The sequence below is a fragment of the Fundulus heteroclitus genome, chromosome 2 (genome assembly GCF_011125445.2).
Source record: "Fundulus heteroclitus isolate FHET01 chromosome 2, MU-UCD_Fhet_4.1, whole genome shotgun sequence".
In the NCBI taxonomy this organism is placed as follows: domain Eukaryota; kingdom Metazoa; phylum Chordata; class Actinopteri; order Cyprinodontiformes; family Fundulidae; genus Fundulus; species Fundulus heteroclitus.
The window spans coordinates 37234981-37261131 of record NC_046362.1 but is presented as its reverse complement, the minus strand read 5'-3'; the positions used below and the strand labels follow the sequence as shown (position 1 = coordinate 37261131).

At 40.9% G+C, this 26151-nt stretch overlaps 1 protein-coding gene across 3 annotated transcripts in view; it reads left to right on the top strand.

Annotated features, from left to right (window-relative positions):
* Positions 1-26151, top strand: part of tspan9a (tetraspanin 9a) — a 272692-nt gene that overhangs the window by 198987 nt on the left and 47554 nt on the right. For all 3 annotated transcript variants that reach the window (XM_036126694.1, XM_021316710.2, XM_036126679.1), the window contains one exon: positions 25189-25380. In XM_036126694.1, the coding sequence (XP_035982587.1) occupies positions 25189-25380 (192 nt within the window). The remainder of the gene's footprint in view (positions 1-25188; positions 25381-26151) is intronic.

Genomic DNA, 26151 nt, shown 5'->3' with positions numbered 1-26151 from the left:
ATTTCTCACCAAGATTCAACCACTAATGGAACGTTTTACAGATCAAACTGTCAGAGTACTCGTAAAATTATTTATTCATGTCTGCATCTCGTATTTAAAATAATCCAAACCATAGGAAGTATAAGCACAAATAAACACTTTGCTCCATTTCATTTTGCAGCTTGAGACTAGAAAATTCAGACTTTCTTGTAGAAAACCAGCGAGCTACATAAACGTTACATTTCGCTGGCGACTAACTGGGAAAAAAGCAATTCAGACTTTATTTATATTGTTTTATTCTATCCATCTACTTTCAATACAAGGTGATAAAGTATATTCACAGCGATGGAAACAAGAATTTGAACAGTTTCCAGGGAAGATCTGTCTTAAAGTTGAAGTTGTTGCTCACTCCTCTTTCTGACCAACATTTACTCCATCTCTCCTTGTTCACCCAGAAACCCTCAGATTCACTGGATATTATCTGAGCATATTTGACTTTCTATGAATTATTTGTTTCTGTTTAAAATTTTCACTACCTCATCGTTTTTACTGACGCTGGCTGCTGTTTTCACTTTTCTCAACTCTTGACCTGTAACCCTAAAAGCCGTGTAAACCGATGGTAAATGTAATCCAAAGATAAGATCTTGCTGTAAGTTACTACAACATTGGTATGATAGTCACACTGCGACTCTGTCAGAGGACACTGCAGAACCCCCACACCCACTCACACACGTTATATCTCCCAAAAAAATGGAGCCATCTAGATGTTGTGCCCCTAAAACTCGCCTCCATGCCTCCGTTTCAGCAGCAGAGGTAAATAACTGACCCGCTCACTTTGTCTCCTCACGCTCTGCAAATCAGATCTGCCGCTTAAACCCTCACCTTTGCACTGACAATTAATGTCTAATCATCCTTGATTTATTTTAAATTGATTCACTTCATCTCATATAACCCACGGGGGAAATCTTCGTCTGGTTTGTCACGGAACAGGGCCCGGCTCCATAATGCCATTGGCTGATTTTTAGATTAAAAATTGTGCACTAAATCACTCCATGCCTTGTGACAGCCACAGTGCGCTCCCCCTGAATGGGTTAGCCTGCCAGTGGTGTCTATATATAACAGCCTCAATCAGCTCAGTGGCTTGTTGGACTTCAGCTGACCTTAGTGAATTATATGGGCCAGAGGGACACATTACTGGCCTAGCATGCAAACCTGCTCCGTTTGCTGAAGGAAATCCTTTCAACGCTGAGGTCAGACACAAATCCTGTATGTCAAGGTTGAACTTTTATTCCTTTAATCGTCAGGATTCAAAGATCATACTGAACGGAATGGATTTGATACAATGAGAACCATGATTAGAAAGAATGTATTTGCCCTCCAAACTTTTTACCCTCACGCTCCAGAGCTCCAGATGTGAAAGAGAGGAAGATCACGTGCTTTCCAAAGGTCCTGACCAGAGCATCACTGAGCTGATGTCTGAGGAGCAACCTGGTGTCCGAGATGTTCTGTTGGATTTAGGTCAGGGAAGCTTGGAGGACAGTCAATGGTATCAACTTTTTATCCTCCAGGAAGTGCCTGCAGACTCTTGCCACGTGGAGCCGGGCATTATCACACACCGCTGCACCAGCCAAGGGTCAAAGGATTTCACCCTGACACCTGATGGCGGTCAAGGTGCTATCGCCTCACCTGCACAGGTCTGGGCGTCACTCCACGGATATGAAATGTGGGAATCTATTGAAAATTGTCTCAAATAAGACACTGTCTTAATCGAGACAATTGACCCAGTAAAAACAATCCTAGATTAAACTGATGACGGTGAAGAGAAAGCTGAGTGACACCAGAACCAACAGGACTGACTAAACCAGGTTAATCAAATTTACCAGAAATAAACACTTAAAACATGTGAATTTGTTTGTAATATATATATATATATATATATATATATATATTTGTGTGTGTATATAATAAAAAATTTGCATATATGAAATGCATCTGTTGCCACAACAAATGCCTGCAAGTGACTTTCAAAAATAGCATAAAACATCCTTTTTTTAATCATTTCTGATGCTTCCTTTACGGCTTCAAGAACAGCGACCTCACTTCTTGGCCTTGGCTGAGGTAGAATGGATGAAAATAACTCCTTTGAAATTCTAGTGGGCAGACGGAGAAGAGCAAGGGTCAGCCTGCCTCTGAACTGTTTCCTTTACCAAAATTCTTTCTACCTTAATGCTTTCCTTGGCTCAAAACGCCACAATCATTCAGGTCGGCATCTTTGGCCAACTTCTGATATCTATTTCTTGCAACTTTTTTAAAGTTAAACTCAATAAATGATGGACCCATCAGCTGCCAGCTCACACATAAAAGCCCAACTCTGCAGTTTTTTCTGTCTCCGCCTTTGCTTTGCTTGGAAGTCACTGTCTATAAAGAATCTGACAGGAAATGTAGCCAGTGGGTTCTTGCTTGCATGTGTAATTTTAGAGATCTGGAGCTGGACAGACCGCAGGCACGGCTGACAGGTCTCTGCAGGGGACAAAGGCAACCTTCAAGTCGTCATGCAGCCGCCGATCGTCACTAACGCCGACTGTTCTAGGACGCAGGAAATTCCTGGAGAGAGTTTAACTCATTGGGACGCACACCTGTGCACATGCTCCATGAGCAGAGGATCGGTTGTTGAGGTTGAGAGTTAAACATTACCTATTCTGCACTTTTACAGTGTGGACGCCAGAGATAAACGTGCAAACATGACCGACTGGTCCCAGAAGGCGGGAGCAGGAGAAATAAAGTCCTGCTTTTAGCTTCACGCATGACCTTTTTATAACAAGACGTGTTTAGTTACCATTGTGTCACTCTCTAATCACAATTTTTTTTCAGGATGCTGTATTTAAAGATGATATAACCCATTTACCTACAAAGCTTATTCCCACAAGAGCTGCAGAGCCACGCATTCCTTCTCATTGTAATAATATTCTGGCATCAAATAAGCTGAAAGTCATTTATCGTTTCATTCCAACCTGTCTCATCACCTACATTAACCCTGTGAGATTTTAAAAAAGCCATCTGAACCCACCAGTTAACTAAAGATGAGGGTTGAGGGGTTTCTGTGTGGCGATCAGCCTACATGTGTCCGTGTTTTCCCGTCTCTCTGCAGAACATAGAAGAACTTTAGTTTTGAGAGGCAGATTGAGACATGGGCCGTTGCATTTTGCTGTTACATATTTAATGAGTTTGTGAGCTATGTCCCTTTTCTGCTGCTTTTGCATTCAGCTTTCTTTTTTTTTGTTACTGCTTTCACGTCTGTGAAGCATATCTGTAAAGCTGTAAGATGTTTTACTGTAAACAAGATGGCAGAGTTAGTTCAGAGTCCTTCTCACAAAGAAACAAAGTGCTGCTGGATCCTGTGGAATTACCATAATTTGTTCCAGAGGGCTTTTGACACGATGTCAGTCCCTGCTGGTGTCATTCATCGCTCTGGGTTTGGACTTAAAGCTAAAAGCCAGCCTGACAAGGTGCCAATCAGGCGCCGCATTTGCATATGAATTATGATGAAAGTAATCCACATGTGTCTAAAAGCAATCCCAGGTGAAAATCAGGCCCTAATGCAGAATCTAAAATTCTTTCTAGCAAAGACTGGGAGGCGGGGAATGAGCAGATAATCAGCACATGCAGCTTATTGCAAATGTTTTCATACACCGAGGGAGACTTCTCGCATTTTGACACATTAAAAACGTTTTATTTAGATTTCATGTGATTGAATCAACACGACGCAGTGCATAATTGTGAAGTAGAGTGAAAATGATACAAGCTTTTTAAAATAAATGTGAGCACACGGCTTGTACAGTCTTGTTCAATAATTACGAATATTATTGATAAGAAAGAGGATTATGTTGACATTAAAATAAATGTCTGAGGTTATTTCCGATGGCGAATATCTAGTTAAGCGTTCTGAAATCTGCACATTTAGACGGTGCTGAGAGACGTTGGACTCTGCTGCTTTCCTGCATTGTTGTCATACTATTCCTTTTCTGAGACAAGTCCGTCCCCCATCACACCGGCAAGCCGAGACCTCACACAGCTGCGGCTTGAGACAGCCTCTTTGTCATCCCCACTCACCGGGGATTACTCAATGTGATCTCGCAGGAATTAGCATTAAAGGTTCATGAATTATAAGTGCTAAAGAGGCATGAATCCTCTGTTAGTCAGGCAAACATGTTGCTTTGCTGTCCCCTGAAAGCAGGTGCTGCGTATCTGTGAAGGGTGATGTCTAATCCGAATGAAGCCGTCAGTCATTCGGCTTTTACTCGGAGTCGGATGTTGGATGAGGTGCGGTGGATGTTTGCTGACGACTGTCTCGCGGTGATAGAGTCGACCTCCCCGTTGCTGCGTTCCTCCTGGAACAAAGTTTGATGTATTCTCTGAGCTCCTGCCGCTGCGTTTCCTCCCTTCCCCGCATCCTCGGGGCGGGTTATGCTGAATAATGCAGCTGTTATTACATCACAACAAAGCCGCAGTGATTCCTGGCTGACAATCATTTAATGATACGACTCTTTTGTGCTTTCCAGTGCGTCGCGATGTGGAGCTGATGGGAATTCAGAGGCTGGCTGACCAGAAAAGGGCAGTTACACAGTCCATTTCCCCTCTGTGCTAATTAGCATGTCAGCTGTAGAGACACCTTCAATGAGGCGTTTAAAAAGAGAGAAGAGACGGGACATTTTTCTGTGTCTCCAACTGTCACTAAAACCTGACCTTTACACTGGTCCAATGGAGGAGGCTGCATTTATTAGCTGCGTGTCCATGTTGGTGGCGAGAGCTAAGAGCTAAGGGCGATGCTTTGTTGTGGACAATTTCAGAAGAAATTGTCAAAGATTTCCCGTTTTTTTTTTTTTTCAAATGCGGACTGAAGGTCATTTCTTTTGGGAGTCCTTCATGAAATGAAAGCTTTGTATCCTGTCATGATAACCAGCGATGCACGCAGCACGGTGTCATTGTCAGCCGTCACACTTGAGTTGTGTTTGGAAGAATAATAGGAAGCCACGAGGCCCTGAAGAGGCGCAGAGGTTTAAAGCCGGAGCCGCACCAAGATTTTATGGCGCCCTAAGCAGGATTTCATTTGAAGTCCCACTTCGAGTTCAGCCCATCTTCCACGAGCCACTAGAGCACCACTAATGTTTGGCTGGGAATTTAACACCACTAGTTTCATGGCTCACAAGCAAATAATTAAATAAACCACATTATTTAATCTGTTCCTGTTGACTCATACCAATGGCCAGTTCAGATTAATTATGTGATGAATATCTGTAAATAAATTATGAAGACATTCATTTTTTCTCCATTTACTCATTTTTCCAGAGTTAGAGATTATGCAAAGTCCACTTTTTAGCCCTTAAATACATGTTTTATATTCTGTTTGGGTCATATTTTTTAATCCGTTCAGTTTCCTTCATTCTTATGTTTTTTTGAACAATTGCTTCTCAGAATTTGCTGCGAAGCAGCTAAACGAGGTCATGGACTTTCGCCTACCCATTTTGAGAATCCGCCATTTTAGGTTTTTAGAGAGCTGAAGTATGCCGAAGCTACCAGTGGATACGTTGTCAGTTGGTCATTACACCGTACCCCAGCTGACTGCAAAAATGGCCGAACGGCGTGGAGTGGAACGCTCTGCGACCCGGAGGGAGGGCCCAGTTGTGAAGTGGCTCCTTTAGATTTAAAGAGACGGCACCAAAACGAGTTGCTCTCAGACGCGCCTCAGAACAGGGGTAACAATGTGGGGAGAAATGAACCAAGAGTTCTGACCAAAGCATTGCAACTCCACTTTATATAAACCAAAACCGAAGGATGTCAACGTGAAAAGGAAGAACTGAAAAGCACAATACGCCCCCTTTAAATGCAGGCCTGGTAGAGAACACTGCCAGATTTAATCTGTTGTGCTTCCACTCAGCCATAGTAAATTTTGTGAGACATTTTTGCTTTAAATGTAACTCTATCATTGACTCAAGTGGCAGAGATGAATAAAATATGAACAATAAATTATGAGTACTAATGATAACCTAGTGGAGCTCTTGTGATATTTAAACACGTAGTGTGTTCCTCTAGAAAGAAAAGTTTCTCGTGTGATCCACCCTCCAGTTGCTGTAAGCGTGTGACTTAATCTGGTGAAGTCGGTGTAATCCATATAATCTTCATTTTCTGACTCTTATTTTGAAGTGGGAAAGGAAGTAATCCGGGTCGTGTTGATAGCGTCATCTAAGAAACATCTTGTTACTGAAAAGTGCTTTATAAATAAACTTGGCTTGCCTCAAGAAACGCTGCTGTTTGGCAAAGCCAACAACTCCTAGTTGCACAGAAGAAACCACATATTTTAAATAATTCATCTTGTGTGCTCACAAGAAGAAAAACTGCTTAGATACTGACAAAAGATATTTCTTAAAAATCTCACCTCGTCTGTAAATGAATGGATGAAAGCTTTACCAATCCCCTTAAAATGGGAAATTACATACAGTCTGCTGCTATAAATACAACAATATATATATTTAAAAAACAACATTTAAAAGGTCCAAAAAAAAAACATATAGATCCCAAGTGATGCATAAACCATGCTGACTCATATAAATAACTCCTGTTGCATTTTACGTCATTATGGCCTAATCTAAAACGCATCTTTAAACCCATAGTGATCCCGTAATATCAAACTTGATTTCAACCACTGAGCTATATTTTACACTGGAGTGCTGATTTTGCCGAAAAACTGAAGTCACTGGCCGCCATCTTGCTACTCCCTACTCTCACAGAATCCCACAGGATTTAGTTGCAACAACAAGCAGTTTTCTGGCTGAGTGAAACGTTTCACAGGTAATTCTACAGTCAGTGGATGTACTAACACTATCAACTACTAGGAAATTAGGTGCTGAAATATTTTACATGTTATTCATATTAAATATATATATATATGTATATATAAGTATGTGTATATGTATATATGTATATATATGTATACACATATGTATATATATGTTTTTGTATATTGTTATTTATAAAGTTATAAATGTTAAACATATATATTTAAATGAATAAAATGCAAAATATTTCAGCACATGACTTTCTCAGTACTTGATATTTTTAGAACATAACATAAAAGTATATGGCATTTGACATTTTAAAAGTTTTAAGCCCCCCCCCCCCCAACATGAGAAAATCCTCGTTATTCAATGCTGTAGCGCACATATTCCCTAGTTACTGGGGGGAAATAGGGAGTACCAATATGGCGGCTGGTGGCTTCAAAGTAACTCGTTCAAACAGACTGTGATTAGCACTCCAGTGTATTATATAGCTCAGTGATTTCAACTAGTATGCTTGTAATTATGAAGTCAAGCACAGCCGTCGCCCCCTGCTGGCCCGGAGGTCTGAAGCAGTTTGTTTTCCCTTGGACTCGCTTACCATTAATATCCGCATGAGCTTAATAGTGGTGATTCATCACTTGTCTATAAAATATTATCAGATTATTATTTTTTGCCATTTTTATTTAAAGATTCGCTCATCATAATAAATAATATGCTGTTTTATTGGACTTTGACAATCCTTAAGATCTGTGATTGTCCTGCTAAAGGTGAAATTAAATCAGTTCTCTGAGTACTCCCCCTGGTTGAGGAACAGATGCAGACAGAGCGTCATCAACATTCACACGGTGCTCACCAACATCCTAAACCCCATGAATACAAATGGGTCTCCAGCAGTGGTTAATGTAAGGTCTTCTTTTCATTCGGTTTTCCATCCCACTCCAATTTGATTATGTCCTGAAAGAAGTCAGATGTGGCCCAGATTTACAGAATCAAATCAATTTTAGCTCTGTTCACTAAAAATAACGATGAGGTAGAGGACGGGTTCTATAGTATTAGAGTAATTCAGAAGCTCTGCAAAGTCTTAAAACTTTTTAGCTGTAATAGAATATGAAATATAGTACGAATTTCAGCAGACAATGCAATTTAACAGAGAGGATTAGTGGAGGGGAAAAAAAGTTGTGTTCTCTGTTGAATTAAAAGTAGCAACAAGGGAAAAATAGATTTAAAAGAACAAGGAAAAATAATAAAAGCCTCTATTATCCACCATCCTTAGAGCAAATGTTTTATTAATATTAGCAAAACCATTCCTTCTGAAATCTTACTTCTACTACTGTCTTTTTAAGGATGTGATGAATAATTTACTATATGAAAAGAAAAGGTTATTAAAATGTTGTGCAGGGACAAGGGAAAAAGTGATTTTCCCCGTGGTGTTGCATGCAAAGTATGTATTGATTATGTGCCTTTCAATCTAAACATCCTCTTTTCTCTCTTGGCTTCTGCCTGGTGCTCTGCTTTTCATTTAAGAGGATGTGCATATTTTGTGTCTTCATCTTCCTTCTGTCCCTCCAGGGATGCATAATGCTTTGCATTACATAACAGAAGTGCTACCATTCAAAGCGCTGCCACTCCAGGGAGAACCGTATGCTGACATCTTCACGCTTTTATTATGTTGCATGTTTTAAAGAAATTCTTCCCAGCAATATGTAAATCGTCACAAGGCACAAAGAGTTGCCCATGTAGCACATGGCTTTGTGTCATCCCTCCTCACATTTTGGGTTTTTCAGCTTCAGGCGTTACCCCGTGGCAACAGAAAACCCTCCTGTGCGTTAGGCTGTTTGGACACTGTGGGAAATGTTGGTACGGTTCCTGCATCGTTGTCTGTAAAGGATGATGTGTTCCAGCAGCAGCAGCAGCAGGTCAGATCTTTGTCAGCTGTACAGTGAGCCCAATAGCCCTGCAGCAAGGCCACCCGGCCACCGCGAGTACTGACATTAAATTCTAAACCATATAAGAGACACTTGTACAGCGTGTTTTACGTTTGTCTTTCTAAAGCTCCACCAAGCAGCTGCTTTTGCAGAAGGTCAAGCTGACTGGTTCTGTAGATGAAACCATAACAATGCACTCCCGACGCCGAAGTGCTTCTCTTGTTTCCAGGAAGTAATCCCAGGGCTGCTTTTCACCTCTTTCTGGGCGACCAATCGTCACACAAGTCGAGATACATCCGTAACGACACATTTAGCTCCTCAGGCGGTCTCTAGCATAGACAGCCAAGGTCACCTCAGTTTATACTAGAAACTCCCACAGCCTATTAGGGATAATGAACTTATGCTAATGGTGGTTTATTTTGCTCTTGAAACTTACTGTGTACTTTGTAGTTTTGAAGTGGGGACTGTAAATCTATAACCTCCTAGTAAAAAACATGAAGTGAACACAAAAATACGGAAAACTTTAGCTCATCAGATATCGACGAGTTCAACTACAAATGAGAGTTATGCGCCTCACTGACCCAACAAATGCAGGAGGTACTAAAACAGCAGATCTAAGCATGTTTACAGATAATAAAGTAAAAGATTTGGGTCTATGTAGCTGTTCTATACAAGAGGGGATTTTCCTTTTTTTACTTATCTTGTTGAAGTTTGGATTATCAAAAGCAGATACAGCTCACATTGGCATGAGTTACCCAACAGGTGTACATACCTGCATACATATTGCAAATTCTATTATTTATGTTGTGTGAAATAATGACAATCCACCAATCAATGGTGTGAACCACAGTTTCTTATTCTAAGTCAATGTTCAGGTCTTTACAGTGATTTGCAGCAGTTTTCAGAACTTCTCTGTATTTTATTAAGGCTTCATGTGAAAGACTAAGACAAACTAGTGCATAATTGTGAAGTGGAACTAAGACATGCATACATGCATGGATTCTTTACATCTTTTTACAAATAAACATCTGAAAATCGGAACATGCATTTGTATTTGTCTTCCATTTGTATGTGACCCCTAAATAAGAAGCACTGCAACGACGCCTTCAGGGGTCGCCTCGTGAGTAAATAGAGTTCCCGTGTGTAATTTAATCTTAGAATAAATACAAGGGTTCAGGAGAGCATTAATCAGAAAAGAGGACCATAGTAACGCAGGAGGAGTTGCTCAGAAACACAGAATCTGTCAACAGGACAAGTATCAGTCATGCCCTCTGTACATCGGATCTAAAGATGAGATGAACCGATGAGTTTGTCACAATTCACATTAGAAGCACTTCAGACATGTAAGATATAACCTTAACCCCTGAACACTTCGTCCCAACTGGGAACCATGGTGGTGAAGCATCATGGTTTCCTTCAGCAGGAAAAAGAGAGCTAGTCAGAGGATGAAAACATAAGACGGTCCTGCTGGGAAACCTGTTAAAGGCTGATTGAGACTGGGCCGGAGGTCCACCGTCCAGCAGGACAACGACCCGAGACGTGCAGCCAGAGCTTCAATGGTTCATGGTTCAGATCAAAATGCAGGTCCTAGTTAATGTCTAGACCTAAACTGAGTTGCCAGTCTGTGGCAAGACTTGAAAGTGAATGTTCAAAGGTGCTCCTTTGCCATTCTGACTGAGGTTGAGCTAATTTACATGGACGGATTGGCAAAACAATCAGTCTGTAGATGCGCAAAGCTGATGAGGGCAAATCCCAGAAGACGTGAAAGGTGGTTGTATTTATCAACTCGGGGGCAATGCCAGCCATTCTTTTCCTATTTCATTCATTCAAATGTCACATTTACGTTTCACTTCACATTCATAGACCACTTTATGTTTGTACATCACAAAACGGATAGCAAATGAATTAAAGTTAATAGTTTAAAAATGTTTAAGGGACATGAATACTGTTGACAGACACTAAAGAATAGTTGCACTAAAGCTTGCTGTAACATTTAGTTGGGAGCTCATGGTGTGAGGTGTGAAAAATAGGAGAGAAATGTGCTAATGCCAGCTTTGTCCTTTTTTTCTTGTTTGTTTTGTTTTACTTGTAGCGCTCTACGGCTGCCATATGGTGCATTAGAGATTTCCAGTTTCCGTTGGCTTTCTGGATCTCTGTTTCAGGTGCTGTGTGGGAAACAGGTTGAGTGTCAAAATGGTCTAAAACACAAGATTCTGGCAATCCTCTGCGTATGCTGAGCCAGAGCGCTCATTAAGCCCTTCAACCGGTGAAAGTCAATGGGAGATTGTCCAACCGCCCGCCCGCCTTTCAGTGCTGTCGACACGGCCGCCCTGGCAGACTAGAGCGAGATACTTATCGGAGCCAAATGTCTGTGTGCCTCCGTAGGCAAAGCCAGTTTATGTGGAGGTAAACAGACACAGAGAGCCGCGGTCTTCACACAAATTCATATTTATTTTTCTAACATATTCGGTTTTTATTGTGCACAAATGAATCAGAAGAAATATTCATAAGCGCCTCCGATGTCAGCAGCGAGCAGTAAAATTTATATTTAATTGGCTCCTTGCGTAAGGAATCTCCTGCGCTGTTAGCAGATCTATTAATGTGTTTACGTCTCTGTTCTCATTAGAACATCACAAGGATTTTTATGGTCCCTCATTTTTTCTGCAGTCGACCAATAACACTGGATCTCTCTGAGGTGACTTAGAAGAGAAAGTGTAGCAGTTAAGGACTGAGCATCTGCAGCGTGGAAAAGGAAAGAAGCTTTTCTGCTCCGTGGCAGCGCGTGTTTGTATTTTAGACCACGGCTCCGGTCGTCGGCTGTGCGCTTTGTGGTCCGTGTTTGGCTTGCAGGGCCTGTTTTCCTGCGCTTCAATCTGAGTCTCTGTGATTGACTCTCCGTCTCCAATCATTGCAGGACTCTCATCCCTTCCTGGTGCTCTCCTACTTATTCTCAATGCATAATTGAAGTGCCTGTGGCTTCTTAGACTGATTGAAGAGTCTTGTTGGGATATTAGAGATCCAACAGCAGAATTAGTCAGGGGCATCTAATAGCCTCCTGCCATTGTCTTAGCTCTCTGTCTGTCTGTCTGGTTGTATATCAGGTGCGAACGTGTTTAGCTGTGTCAGTGCAGAGAGCTGGACAGACGGAGAATGGCTCGTCTGTCTCTAATCCTTACTGGCACGATTGATTTGGAGTCACTTTGCAGTGAATTGGCCCTTCAGTTCATTGCAGATGAGAGAGACCAAAAGGGAAGAAAACCAAGCCAAACGCTGCATCATTGACAGGTGCATGTCTAAAGGCCCTGAAACAGGATCTGCTGTGTTTTCCAGCCAAGGCATCAACCTGGAGCCAACGCCGCAGCGCAGAATGTTAATCATGTGATCATTTAAAGAAAGACAGCTAGAAATCCCTCAAACAACAGATCTTAAATGCAGTACGATTTCAGGAAATACTAAGGTGTCCAAATACAATCATAACTAAAAAAGATATATACATTTTAAAACAATATTACAGCAGGATATGGATTTTTTGCACTTGTTTTTGTTGTTATTTCAGTGAAATAAAAGGCAAGCGGGAAAATACAGCCACAACCCCTTTGTTCAGGCAACAGATGCAGCTAAATTATACATTTAGTTCTGATTCAGAATCAAAGTTTCCAAGTTAGAAGTTGGAGAAATAAACTGGAAAGTCTTCTGAATTAAAAATTACAAAAGGGAATAACAATGATGTTCAGTAGCCGAAAAATGGATTGTATCCCATTATTGTGTTATTACGCATCCCTTAATAATAATAATAATAATAATACATTTAATGTGTAATGAACGTTATATTTTGCTAATCCCAAAGTTCTACATGATAAAACAGCGTTGTGCAATCTTGTTCGGTGATCATGTTTGAATGCATAAAATTAGGAAGACCATATTTTTATTTCCAAAACAACACGACACTTGGTCCAGTTATGAAACACTGTAATTGACTCTGTTAATGTAAAGAAGACTTATAATGTTAACATATTTAACGTATGCCTTCTCTGTGTGGTTAGAAAGAATAGTTAAATAATAAACTTCAGATAGGCTTTCATAAGTCAACAAGTAGGAAAATGATTTTAAAATCTCTGGAACTGTATTAGAAAATTAACCTGTAACAATATTAGCTCACTTTTCACACTGTCACACTGAAATGACTAATGAAAAGTCAGAAATTTCATTCTGAGAAAATAATTATTCCATTTTTTTCTTTTCTATGTAATAATGAAAATAAAAAGCAGCAGTCTCACAAAGACACTTTGTGTAATTCATTCCCACATAAAAGCATAAACCCCCGCAGACAAATTTGAAGAATTCAAACAAAGAGGGCAGGGAGAAGCAGGGAAGGGGGGATGAGGGCAGGTAGAAGTGGTGCTGTGTTCAGGATGGGGGGGGGGGCAGCAGCTAGCTTGATACTGAATCATAGAGCGTGAGCAGAGAGACCCTGTAGCTTCGCCACTTTTCTGTCTTTTGAGGTGGAGGATTTTCACCGTCCTCGTCTCCGGAGGTTGATGGAGGCTTTGTGTCTGTCCAGTGGAGGACAGGATCACTCTAGTTATATATTATCATGTTTATTTCCCGCTTTGTAATCCAGGTGGGGATCACCGGCAGCTTTGCTCATTATGATTCAGTTGCAGTTTGTAAACGGAGCGTGGTCGGTCTCCTCTCTGCTCTCTCTGCTCTGACTGCAGGCGGGTTTCAGGACGAGGCAGCAGCTGTCTGCCTGTGAGACAGCGCTCAGGGAAAAGGAAGAGACTCACGGCAGTAACTGCAGAACAACTGCTGCTTTTACGTCAAACTCGCCAATAAGACATAAAAAAGTCGTGGAATTGTTGCCAGTCGCTTTTTTGAAGAAGAAAAGTAGCAGTGCTCGCTACGGAGGCACAATACAGAGCAGCTGAGCTACTCACATCAGTTTCTCCAAATTATGTCACTAAAACTTTTGAACCAATAGCAATATAGATTCAAACTCCAATGCAAAATCACTGTTTAACCCTAGGAGGGCGCCACACTGACAATTTCAACAGATATGCACTTATTTGTCAAAATAATGACCAGGATATTAAAGGCAACTGTGTTAGTAGTTTATTGGCAAAAAAAAAGTTGATTTAGGGGTTTAATTAACAAACAAAAATGTGCATCCTCCAGTCTTTAGTTTTCTTCTTCATCCTATCTTTCTTCTTTATCCTGCTCGTCTCCTCATTGCCAAGCTGGTCGGATTTATCAGTGTTTGGTTGCTCAGCAAACAGGCAGAAAAGTCTTTACAAGACGTGTCTTTGAGATGAAATGCCACAAACAGAATCCTCTTCAGTGACTCAACAGAAAGCTGGTTCCTGTCCTTTGTCCACTGGCTCTGCATCAGTGAGAAAACCGCCTTAACATCTGCAATGTGAGAGGGACATGCAACATAAACTGTGCAATCTTCAGTGATTCTGAGTAACATGTTCTTTTTCTGCCCTTCTCAAAAACTTTGGTCCACTTCCAGGGCACCAGAATCCTTTTCATGGGTGTATTGTTTTTATTTCTTATTGCTCCTGTGGAAAATAAAATCCAGACCCAGTGGCTTCCCATTTTGCAACAGAAACAGGGTTAAGGAGTGTATAATTATATTCCCAGATTAATGTTGTAGTTTAGAAGTAGCTACCAGAACTCATCTGGTTCAGTTTTTATTGGCATTTCTTGGAAATACTCTCCTACACTTTTCTTTTCAGTCGTTTCTCTCAGAGTCTGAGAGCAATTCATCTTTCAGCTGTTAATTAGTTTTATATTTAGCTTATGCAACCAAAGTACCTCCAGTGGTAACAATCTGGAACAAAACCCAATTTGAGCACTTTATTTGTACAGTATGCTGTGAAATTCACTCCTGTGGATAGCAGCTTGCTGAGTGATACTAAGTTGGATTTTTGGGGTAATTTTATGGTTTTTGTGAATCCTTGGGGACTCCAGTCTGCAAATAAAACTTTAACCAGACGGATAAAACCTTTTAATCTTACACTCCACATCTGTTTTAATTCTTTAAATTCATGCAGTTCATTTCTTTGGAGCTGAGAGTGCCTCAACCACTATACAGCCCTGTGAATAATTTACTTGTCACCCAACGCACACTGGCTGCACAGCGTTCACAGGGTAATAACTAGAAATCCCTTAGGAAAGCTAAGGAGACCAAGAGTGGGAAGTTATACAGTGAAGAGCTTTATGTACAGAAGCTAACAGTTTAGTTTTAATCTTTTATGATGGAGTGAAATTTAAAAGGATGTTGTCAAATATACCTCTACCATCATGGTAAAGCAGAAATAGTATTTTATATTTTCCTGAATGTTTTTCCATCTATTAGAGAACTTTGTGTTTCTACCATAAAGAAACAGGAAACTTGTAGATTATTTGTTGGAATTAGGGATTTTTTCAGCATAAAAGTATCTGTTGTTGCGTAAATCGAAGCATTTTCACCAGCGGTTTTCTAAAGTCCTAATACAGCACTTCCCTTAACATAACTGCTTTTATTGCGGAACGTTTAATTCATCTTTTTAGCTGCTTAATGTAGTATTTAAAGCGCCAGTGTGTAAGATTTACTCCCACCTAATGGTGTGCTAAATGAATCACAAACGACAGGGAATCGTACTTGCGTAAGAACAACCACAGAAACCACAGAGTCTCATAAATGTGATGATGTCATCATCCTGCAGTGTCTGGTCAGGTGTTAGCTAACAAACTAACTAGTTGTCTCTGCCGGGAGGACAGAATAGTTGCTGGACTACATAAGACCAAAATAAACTTCTCTGTTATATTTAATTAACTTACCTGTCCAGCAGGAAGCTGCATTTTAAATCCTTCATGAATTATCTCCACCTTGTAATAATAGCTGCACCGATACGAGCTCTGGTTTTCTCCTGCTTATCACTTCTTTGTCTTTTCTTGGTTACTGTCTCTTCCCTCTCTCTGGGCAAAGAGTATGGATGATCCTCCATTTCAACATAAAACAGCAAATAGAATGATCTACGGTCGTATTTGCACCGACAGCACGCCTTCATACAGAAGACAGCTAGGGAAACCACGTATGGCTGACAAGTTTGTCCCCTTTTGGCTACTGTAATCAAAAGTGGTAACGCAACATGGCGCCTCCTTGTGGCTGCCATGTTGTCTTTATTACAACTCATTACAAATTTTGAGGAGATTTTAATTTTTTGATGCAACTGTTATTAGACTTTTGCAGAATATGTATTTATGAAAGCAATACTTGATTTTTGCTGATTAAAATATCCGATTAAAGGAGCAATTAGTCATGTTTCACCACTAGGTGTGCCGTTGAGCACTGTCTGTAGACCAAAATAAGATGTGTGACAAACCATGCCTCTCTTTACCTCCACTCCAGCTGCAACCCCCCCCCCCCCCCCCCCCCTCCCCATTATGAAGAACCTGAACAGAGGAAGAAGATGGACAAGGTGACTGAAAAGCAAAAATTTAAGAGATTATCTAGAAAATAACCTCTCATTCACTAAGGCTTATGTTTTCTCTGTTCGTGTTTGACAACCATGGAGGATGAACAGACCTGAAACATAAATTTTTCTGTCCGAAGGGTTAATAAATACACAAACAAAACCTTCTCTCACCGAATTACACACAGGTGGAGATTGAGCTCTTAAAGGACTCCATTTTCTTTCTCTGCATGCTTCAAAATGGACAATTTTGTTTTGTCAGGCAGAGAAAAAAAAACTAATTGTCTTTCCTTTGGGGCATTTTTTCACCTTTTTGATGTTTACACTTGTTTTGTTTTTCTCCTTCTTGTTGCATTACTCTGGCTGCCTGTTTTTGCAGCTGGAATAGCACTTACATTGCAACATGGATGTCTGAGTTGCAAAATAACCAAGAAAAAAATGGTAGAATCACGCCTTTAGCGAAATGAACATCCACCGTCTTCCTTTCGGGGTGAAATCAATTGTGGTAAAGGACAGACTTGATGTGCCTGTAGATTTCTTTCCAGGAAAAAGGAGAGAGCTGCAGAAAAAGCCAACGGACAGCATTAAACGAGTGTCTCTGAGGTCAGCTATGTTGTTCCTCTTTATCAGTTTTTATTAATCTTACTGTTTATTGTGCTGTTGTGCTTCTGTTTATGTGCTCATATGGCGTTTCTTTAATGGAGAACAGCACATGTGTACTTACAGATCGGTTTTATGACAGAATTCACCTCCCTAACGTCGTAAATCCCCCCTGAACTGGATTTGCAGCTTATTGCCCATCAGGGCACGGCCGCTTGACTTCTGGGGATCTCCTGTTTTTTCTGGTGCCAGGATGTTGGCAGCGGATATTTTTTCACAGGGCTTACAGGCTGGAGCTGCTGTGAGTCGGACTTGGTCCAGCACATCCCACTGACGCTTAATCAGAGTGGGATCTGGAGGCTTTGGAGGCTGGTTATTGGGTTCTTTATGTGGCTTCTTTAGCAAATTCAGAGCTGTTTTATAGTCTGGCTGGGAGAGCCCACTGCTGTCAAAGGCTGTCGTCACATTTGGACGTCTGTAGCAACATGTAGGTGGACCTGAGTATGTTGTTGTAGCACTCATGTCACTCAGGTTTATTCCAGGGAAACATTGCATTAGTGGGAAATGATCAAACCTCTCCACACCACTTACTAAATTATGTTTTTTTCTTTCTCTTTTTGGACCACACTGCCTCCTCCCACCATCCTCAGCAACATTGTTTCTACTGTGAGGGACTTCTGGTTCCTAGGGACCACCTTTTTCTGGGACCATAAATGATCCCCACACACAGACACTGTTTGAAAAAAATGCCGTTCCTGCGACAACTGAACAGGTCCAACTTTTCCCAGGAGCTGCTGGTCATCTTCTCCTTGGCCTTAAGTCAAGCTGCCCTGTGTTCATCCATTACTGGCTGGTTTAGGCAAGGCAAGGCAAATTTATTTATATAGAACAATTCAGTACAAGGACAATGCAAAGTGCTTTACATGATTAAAATATAGCAAAATAAAACAGAATAAAAGCAAGTAGGAATAAAATGTAGATAGAAAATAGAACAAAAAAGTGGTGCTTCAGTTAACTAGAACAGTTGAAGGCAATCCTAAATCTAAATTTTTAATCTTGGTTTAGCTTCTCCTCAAAAGAGGACGGGTCCAAACTGCAATTAGGTGTGGAGAAACGATCATCAGGGCTCACCTTCCTGGACGGAGGGACTCCAGGTTTGGTGTCAGACCCCACACATCCTGGACATAAGCAGCCAAGACTGCTACCACCAGGGCGGCGCTACAGAGCGCTGTTGAGGCAGTTCCCCCCCCAGGCTGTCTCATGATGAACACTGGTCAGAAGACCCAGATTGATACCATGATTACCTGCACCAAACCACCATTACTATTCCTATTTACCTCTTTTAGTACATTGTACTTAAGAGTTAAACTCCTTGTTGTATGAAGCACCGTGGAAATTAAACTGATTCTGGTTCATTCACTCTAAAATTCCCTCACTTACGGGATAGCCGTTAATAATAATGTGCTTCAGCCTGTTACTTTCTCAGATACAGATTGTAAAATTTTATCTGAGGTGATTTTGCTTTGTCTATTCTTCAGAGGTGTACTTATGTATGTATCTGAAATAAACTATTCATTCATTCACTGTAACCTGCCAAGTTCAGATGTCACTGAAAGTCACCCCTCAGATGCTCAGTTCATCTTCACCGGGTCTGAATGTGTTAAGCTGCTGCTATTTGGTTAGCTAGTTTTACAATTAGATTTAACAAGTAATTGAAGGAGTGAAGCTAACACAGTGGCTGTAAAGACAGAAAGAGATGTTTTTATCTGAAGCAGAAAACACAGCATTAGTTTTACTCTCAGCAGCAAGAAGCTGAAGTAAACTGATTTAAGTGACTTCAGCACAAACAGGTTCCCCAGCAGGAACTGAGACTTGTTGCCCGGGTCGCTGAGCTCTCCAGACGGCCTGATTTGACAGAAGCAGCCATTGCTCCCCACAGGTCGTCACCTCAGTGAGTGATCAGTGTGTAAAACGTCCTCCCATGTCCCACCTGCACACGCTGACCCCTGCTTGATGTGGAGGAGATTGAAGAGGGTTGTGAAAGCGGCCGGCTCTGTGTCACCGAGCCAGTTACCGCAGGAACTGATAATCTTCTGAGCCAACCACTCGGAAGAGGAGGTCACAACCTATTTTCTTCTTCATCTTTCTCTCGGCGCTCGCGCTTTCTCTTCCACGCCTCTCCAGTGTTTTCCATTCTCTCTGGATTTTTAATATTCTGGTCTCTTCCACACACCTCACAGCTGACCTCTTTTCCCTCACCTTCCTTTTGAGAAACTTCGGTTGCTTCCTACTGTACCACTGAAATGATCCCCCCCGCCCCCCCAGGCTTGTTATGAAATCCCTAACAGCAAGAGCCCACTCATTCACAGAGGCAGTCTTATCTCATATCCTTCAGTTTCCTCCAACTAAACCGAAATGTTGCTCCCCTCTCTGCTCGGCTTTTTGTCACTTTTCTTCTAGTGCTAATAGACGGCGGACTCCATTCTCTCTTCGCCAAGAAGTGGCTCTGAAAATATCGGCCAGCTCATGCAAAGGTCACACATTATCTCAGCGGTGTTATTCTCCCGTTATTTTTTGCAAAGAGAAGATTAAACATTAAGTGTAATTAAATGAGCCTGTGCAGTCCGGTTTAGTTTCTCAGCTGCACAGATTAATCTGTGTTCATTGTCACAGCGGGACGATTTTTACCATGATGGCCTCAGATATGAGAGCAACCCTGAGACTGATGTGTGAGGTGTTGGGAAGCATCTCTGTGCTGCGAGTATGCATGGGAGCGCCGTGAAAGCGAGCGTCGAGGAACAGCTGCTGATAGGTTTTGACAGCGTTTGCCAGTTCCTAACCAAGAGAGACGTTAGGAGAAAAAAAAACTGGGCTGCAAATAGACTTTATCCATCTATAAAGCATATTAAATTAGAAAGAGCTGACGACCTGGAAGGCTGTCTCATGTCAGGCTTGACGTAAGACAGCTTGATGATGAAATCATAGTTCGGCGGACTACAACGAAGCCTAAATGAATCAAGGTGACAGCGAAATTTGTGCTGAAGCCAAAGGCGTCTGTTTGAGTTTGCACAAATAATTTATTTCGAACCAAACAGTAAATAATGTGCTGGAGAACATGTAAATAGAGCCATCAGGAAGTCATCTGACGCAGCCAGAGGCTTGTAAAGTGCTGCTGTGGGACTTATTATTGACCTGCAAGAGGATTAGCAGAGCACTGTGTCCTAAACACCTGCAAAAGAAGTAGATCTCAATAAATTCAAATGAGATAATGTTCTTTCTGTTATTCTACTGAAAAAGTAAAACAACTGTATTTAAAGCATGTGTTCTGTTAATCGTCATGGTAATATAAATTACAGCTAAGACAAAAACAGTGTTATATGAGACAAAAAGAAAAAGATTTTTCAATATGGAAATATTGTGTTTTGGCCGTGTTAAGGGGTTACACAGTGATGTCACCGACACCGTCCTGTATCCCAACGTAGAAATGGAAAGTTGAGTGGAAGAAAAAAGTATGATAGACAAAACTACAGGAGGAGTAAAGATAACAGCACCAATAAAAGGTGCATCTCAATAGATCCTATTATAAAAAGGTCATTTATTTCTGTAATTCATTACAGAAACTGAAAACATATATAGATTTACAACCAAAAAAATAATTAATGTTTTATCTCTGTTCATTTGTGTTAAAGCTAAACTATTTAATGTTTTTGGAATTAAAGTTTACTTGTTTTTAAATTCAATTCAATTCAATTTTATTTATATAGCGCCAATTCATGAAACATGTCATCTCGAGGCACTTTACAAAGTCAAAATCAGTCAGATTACACAGATTGGTCAAAAATGTCCTATATAAGGAAACCAGTTGATTTCCTTAATCAAGCAGCATTCACTCCTGGGGAAGCGTAGAGCCACAGTGGACAGTCGTCTGCATTGTTGATGGCTTTGCTGCAATCCCTCATACTGAGCAAGCATGAAGCGACAGTGGAAAGAAAAACCACCCATTAGCGGGAAGGAAAAACCTCCGGCAGAACCGGGCTCAGTATGAACGGTCATCTGCCTCAACCGACTGGGGTTACAGAAGACAGAACAGAGACACAACAAGAGAAACAAAAAAGCACAGAAGCACACATTGATCCAGTAATCTGTTCTACATTAGATGGTAGTAGCGGGTGAGCCGTCTTCTCTGGATGATGTCACAGTTTAACAGAACGTCAGACCAGGTGTACCTACTATGGAGAAAAAGAGAGAGAGCAAAATGTTAAAAGCTGAAATGACGACATTAAAAGTGTGTTTCCTGGATTTAATTGATTGACTAATCAATCAATCAATTAGAGACATTTTCACGCCACTACAGCTGTCCATGAATGTCACCTGATTGATAATCCTTCCAAGCCTGCAGAGCAGAAAAAAAACTTTTCTAAACAAAGTGTAGAAGTGAGAGTTTTTACAGGATGATTTCTCCATTGCTTCTCTTAAGCCTCAGCAGCTTTTGGATATTCCTCGATCTTTTCCTGCAGATGGGTTCCCACGACACGGCCACAGCTCATTTATGATCCGATGAAGAGCTCAAACTCAGGCTTACACCTCAGGTCAGAGGTTCCAGGATCAGTGTATATAGGAGGTATTTCCTGTGGCACAGAAACAGCGGTTTTATGACAGCCTGGCTTTTATTTGCTGTAGTAGTAGCAGTAGAAAAACCCAGAGCAGGGATTAGGCTCAGATCTGACAGATTGAAGGGGGCCGGCTGGTTTACAATCACTTCAGTGACTGACACAGGTGGATAAGCTCCCTTCACTGTGCATTAAATACAATTAAGAGAAGGTACTGTATTCCTCCCCACCAGGACTCTTAAACCCCCCCCCCCCTCGCTAGCTGTAAATCCACTTTATCTGTGTGGCCTCCTAAACTTTCTAATAGTCCCTGCTTCCTTAAATCCCTCCTCACGCTACACATTAGCAGGCCCTCACAATGTTGTTAGCTGGGAATCTGTACATTTGATGCTCAGCAAAAAGGATTTTTCCCGCTGTTTTCAAATGACTTTTGGGTTCCTCTCGTTCCTCATCAGTTAGCCACAAAAATGAATTCATCTTCATTTGACTTGTTCAGAACTGAAAGGACAGAAAGTGTTGGTTTAGACCAGCGTCTGCTCCTCTCTGGTGTGCTTCCATTTCTACGTCTAACAATGCTAAACGTCCCCAAGAACATTTTCACATTTTATCATGTTCAAATTGCAGGTTTTATTCTATTTTGTTGTGAATCACCTGAACCTCTGGCCCAGTCTCAACTATTCGTCTCCATCCCTCTTGGCTTCAACTCATGACCATCTCCTCTAAAGACAAGCATCCCTGCAGCGTGACGCCACCGCCATCATTCTTTTAATGGCGTTTGTTCCCCTGACGTTCTTTAACAAACCTCTGAGGCCTTTTCAGGGCAGCTGCAGTTAAACTGTGAATCATTTCCACGTGGTTGGCCTCTAATAACTGGGTGACTTCTGAAGGTGGTTGTTTGGACTGCATGTTATTTGTGGGTGTCAGGGTTAAAGAGGCAGCGTTTAAATATTCCACTTGGCTCTGGTTGAACTGGCACGTAAAATTGTAAGAAAAAGCATTAAAGTTGGTTGTAAATTGCTCATTCTTAAAATGTTCAGTGGCTATAAATATTCTTAGAGAATTTTGTCTTGTCATCTTTTTATGAAACAATAAGTTTTTTTTTGTCTTGAACCTCAACAGAAGACATTCAGAACACAGACTTTTCCCCAAATAGCCCAGCTGGTTAGTTTTAGCATCCTCACAAAGAGCTGGTATCAGTCCTGATGCATCACTCTTTCTGCATTTTCCTCTTAATTGACTCATTGCCTGTTCTCTGCAAAGACAAGCCCACCATCTCCCTCTCTCCCTGAACAACATCTTTGTCACCACAGGTGTGAAGTCACACCAGCGCAGCTCAAAAGTTCAAAGATCAGCTGAGCTCATCTGACATTTGAGATGGGGATGCATGGCTGATGCATCTGTCCTGTAGGACTCATTATAGCAGAGGCATCTCTCACCATTTCACGATGCTTGCAGCTAAAGCGCCAGCCTTACATGTACTCATCATCACCTAATGCTGAGGAGCGCAACGCTGGAGCTAAGCAGCCTCCCTGATTTCCTTTAAGTCACTTTGTTTGCTCCAGGAGGAAAATATGTGCCTAACTTACTGTAAGTGAAACCAAACCTACATCTGATCTTATAAAGGGGTTATAGGCGTAAACTGGTTGTGTCTTAAATTGGATATTGTATGTATTATGGAGTTATTTTTTTATTGTAGTTGCTGTTAGACTGTCAGTTCAATTCTACCTCATCACAACGTGTGGAATATTTGCATACTTACTAAGATTGCCTTCCTAGCATGGTCACCTTGATAATATGTGCATGGGTCTGCATATACATATTAATTTGGTTTTGTTTGTTGATTTCCTTTATCTTATCTGTATATCTCTGCTTCTTTCCTAACTTTGTTCTATATTTATCATCTATTTCACAAGAGCCGAGGTAACGGATGAATTTCTCCATTGTGAGATTAATAAAGTCCTATTTTATCTTATCTTAGTATAAAGGTAGTGTAATGGTAGTTGTGTCGAGATGCGGTTTATGAATCTGCGTCTTGGTGTGTTTGTTGCTCTGCAGGTTTTTAGAGCATAATGCTGACGAGGAGTTTTCCGTTTTGTGCAACAGTGCATGGATTAGAAATGAACATGGCTGCAGCAGTCGGGTAAAAGACGAGGCCAAACCTTTTAGGGATGCACCATGTGGACCTAGCAATATTTTGTGGCATTTATTGCAACAAAGATGAAAAAGAATTTTTAGAAATTCATCAGCGTTTTTGGCAACACATCAGTCATGGCATTCAAGGCAATTTATCCGGCCATAAAGAGCCAAAAAAGGCACATCATGTCATAAAGTAGAGGCATATATCCTTTTAAACTGTGCCTCTTGTAGCGAATGTTGATTTTCTTTTTTATTGTGTAGTAACAGCATCCTGCCACTAGGTGTCAGTTTTCCCACAACACATTACAACAACTCAGAAATGTCCAAAAAGAGAAAAAGTGATGCAGAATGATGAGTTTAAAGTGTAACTCACCCCAACATCAACTTTGTTTTGTTGGTAAACTGTTTACAATTGGCCTAATGGTGCTACTTTAATGTAACTGTGCATCATTTATATTTCCATGTGAACTGGAATGAAATTATGAAATCAAAAGTGTCATCTATTCAGGTGCAACCGGCCCTTATAATGACTTCATGATGCCAAAGTGGCCCGATATAGAAATGAGTTTGACAGCCCTGCTGTACTGCATATCAAATGTGACAACTCAACAGTACTCTGTGATTTCCCAACAGTATGGTGCATTCAAGTACATCTGGTACACTGGAGCCTGAGTGTCAGAAGTTGTACTTTACTGCACCAGTGACATTAATTTTAGCCATTGCCTGCTAAATGAAACGTAGTAATTTTGTTACCTGCTTTCAGATTAAAGTTGCCGTTTACTGAGGTTGTCATAGGAGCAAGAGGACAGAAATAGTCTCAAACAGCTAAATGTATTATTCCGGTTTAAAAGAGTCATCAAACAGAGCATATTGTCACAATAAATCACAATTCCTTTGTTGTTTTTTTCAGCTACGAGAATATGAAAGGTCCTCTTGTACATTTTATATTGTATTTGTCTTTAAAAATTATATTTGCATGATTTTTTTTTTTTTTTTTTTTTCTTGGATGTCACCTGAGGAGTAGCGTCACGTCAGTCATTGTGTGTATTTTACGAAGCCATGGTGTTATCTCTGAGAACTGGAGCAGCTGACAGCCTTCCATGAACCCTTATCTTGCAGCGATGTTCACTTTGCAGACGTCCCACACATCAGCAGCAACCTGCAGGGGGGGAGATTAGGGAACTGATTCCTCTAGGTAAAGTTCAAACCCACTGCAGATGGTTTCAGAAAGCCTGGAAGATGTCCTCTTTGGGTCTGGGACTAATTACGTTTCTGTTTGTTCAGGATTTATTGCAATCTGCTCGCATAATCAAAAACTGTGCGACTCAAGTCCAATTTTTTCTTCTTTTTCTTTTTTAGCCATGATCTTTCACGGAGCTGTTATTGGTTTATCATGGCTGTAATTAGCATAATCTGTTTTTTGTTTTTTTTTCAGACATGTTTAGTAACTGTGTGGGTCCCTGGCAGCTTTTGGTTAGAATTCAAAGGTAACCTTACTTGCTTGAGGAGGTCTGCAGTAATAAGAAGTGCATTTAGAGAGGATCTAGAAATGCTTTTGGATGTGAAGAATCTTTGTAGCTTACTCTGAAAAGACGGCTTCTTATCCGTTTTCCCACCTTGACGTCTGCTGTCCTTTGCTTTGCAGTTATGCGGCTGTGGGCTCCTCGGCGTGGGCATCTGGCTGTCTGTGTCGCAGGGCAGCTTCGCCACCTTCTCACCTTCGTTCCCGTCTCTGTCAGCTGCCAATATGGTCATCGCCGTCGGCGCTATCGCCATGTTGACGGGCTTTCTGGGTTGCCTGGGTGCCATTAAGGAGAACAAGTGCCTGCTTCTAAGCGTAAGTTAAATCTAAATGCAGACGTAAATGTACGAGCAGCAAGTCATCCTTAAATCCTTGTAGGTTTCCTCGACGACGGTCCTTGATAAACTAGTCAGAATATTTCTTTGGGTTGTAGAAGTGTTGGAGAGTGTGGAAACCGCCGGGGAAGTTATGTTTTATTCATGTTTTAAGTGGGTATAAATAATGACAACCCTGCGTGACTAAGAGGTTTTTGAATATTCTGTTATAAAAATGGTGATTATCAGGGTTCCTATAAAGTTGTGAAAAGTCTGGATAAGCATGAAAAATATTCCAGACTTTACTTTTTATTCCTCCCTTTAAAAGATAAAAATCTGGATGTAGAAAAAATAAATAACTTTTTGCACTGATTTTTTTATGCAGGTGGATGCTTCTCTATTTACTTTTACATTTATAGCATCCCAAATGTAGTTTTAGTTTTGTTGTAATTTAAGTCATTTATGAGTTACTGACAGAAAAGCGACAGTTAAATTTTTAAAAATTTAAACCAGGCAAGACAAGTTTATTTATATTACACTTTTCAGTAACAAGACAATTCAAAGCGCTGTACAAGGGAACAAGGGAAATATGGACTTTCATAGATTAGGTTTTTGAAACAGTGTCCTCTAACTGGGTCTGGTTAAAACTCCAATAAAGCACTGATCCTCCTTTTGAATTTTATAAAGAAAATAAATCTATTACATCTCACAAACTGCGCTTCAAAGAATGTGTTTAGTGTAGGATAACCCACTAAGTGTTCCTTTCATTTCC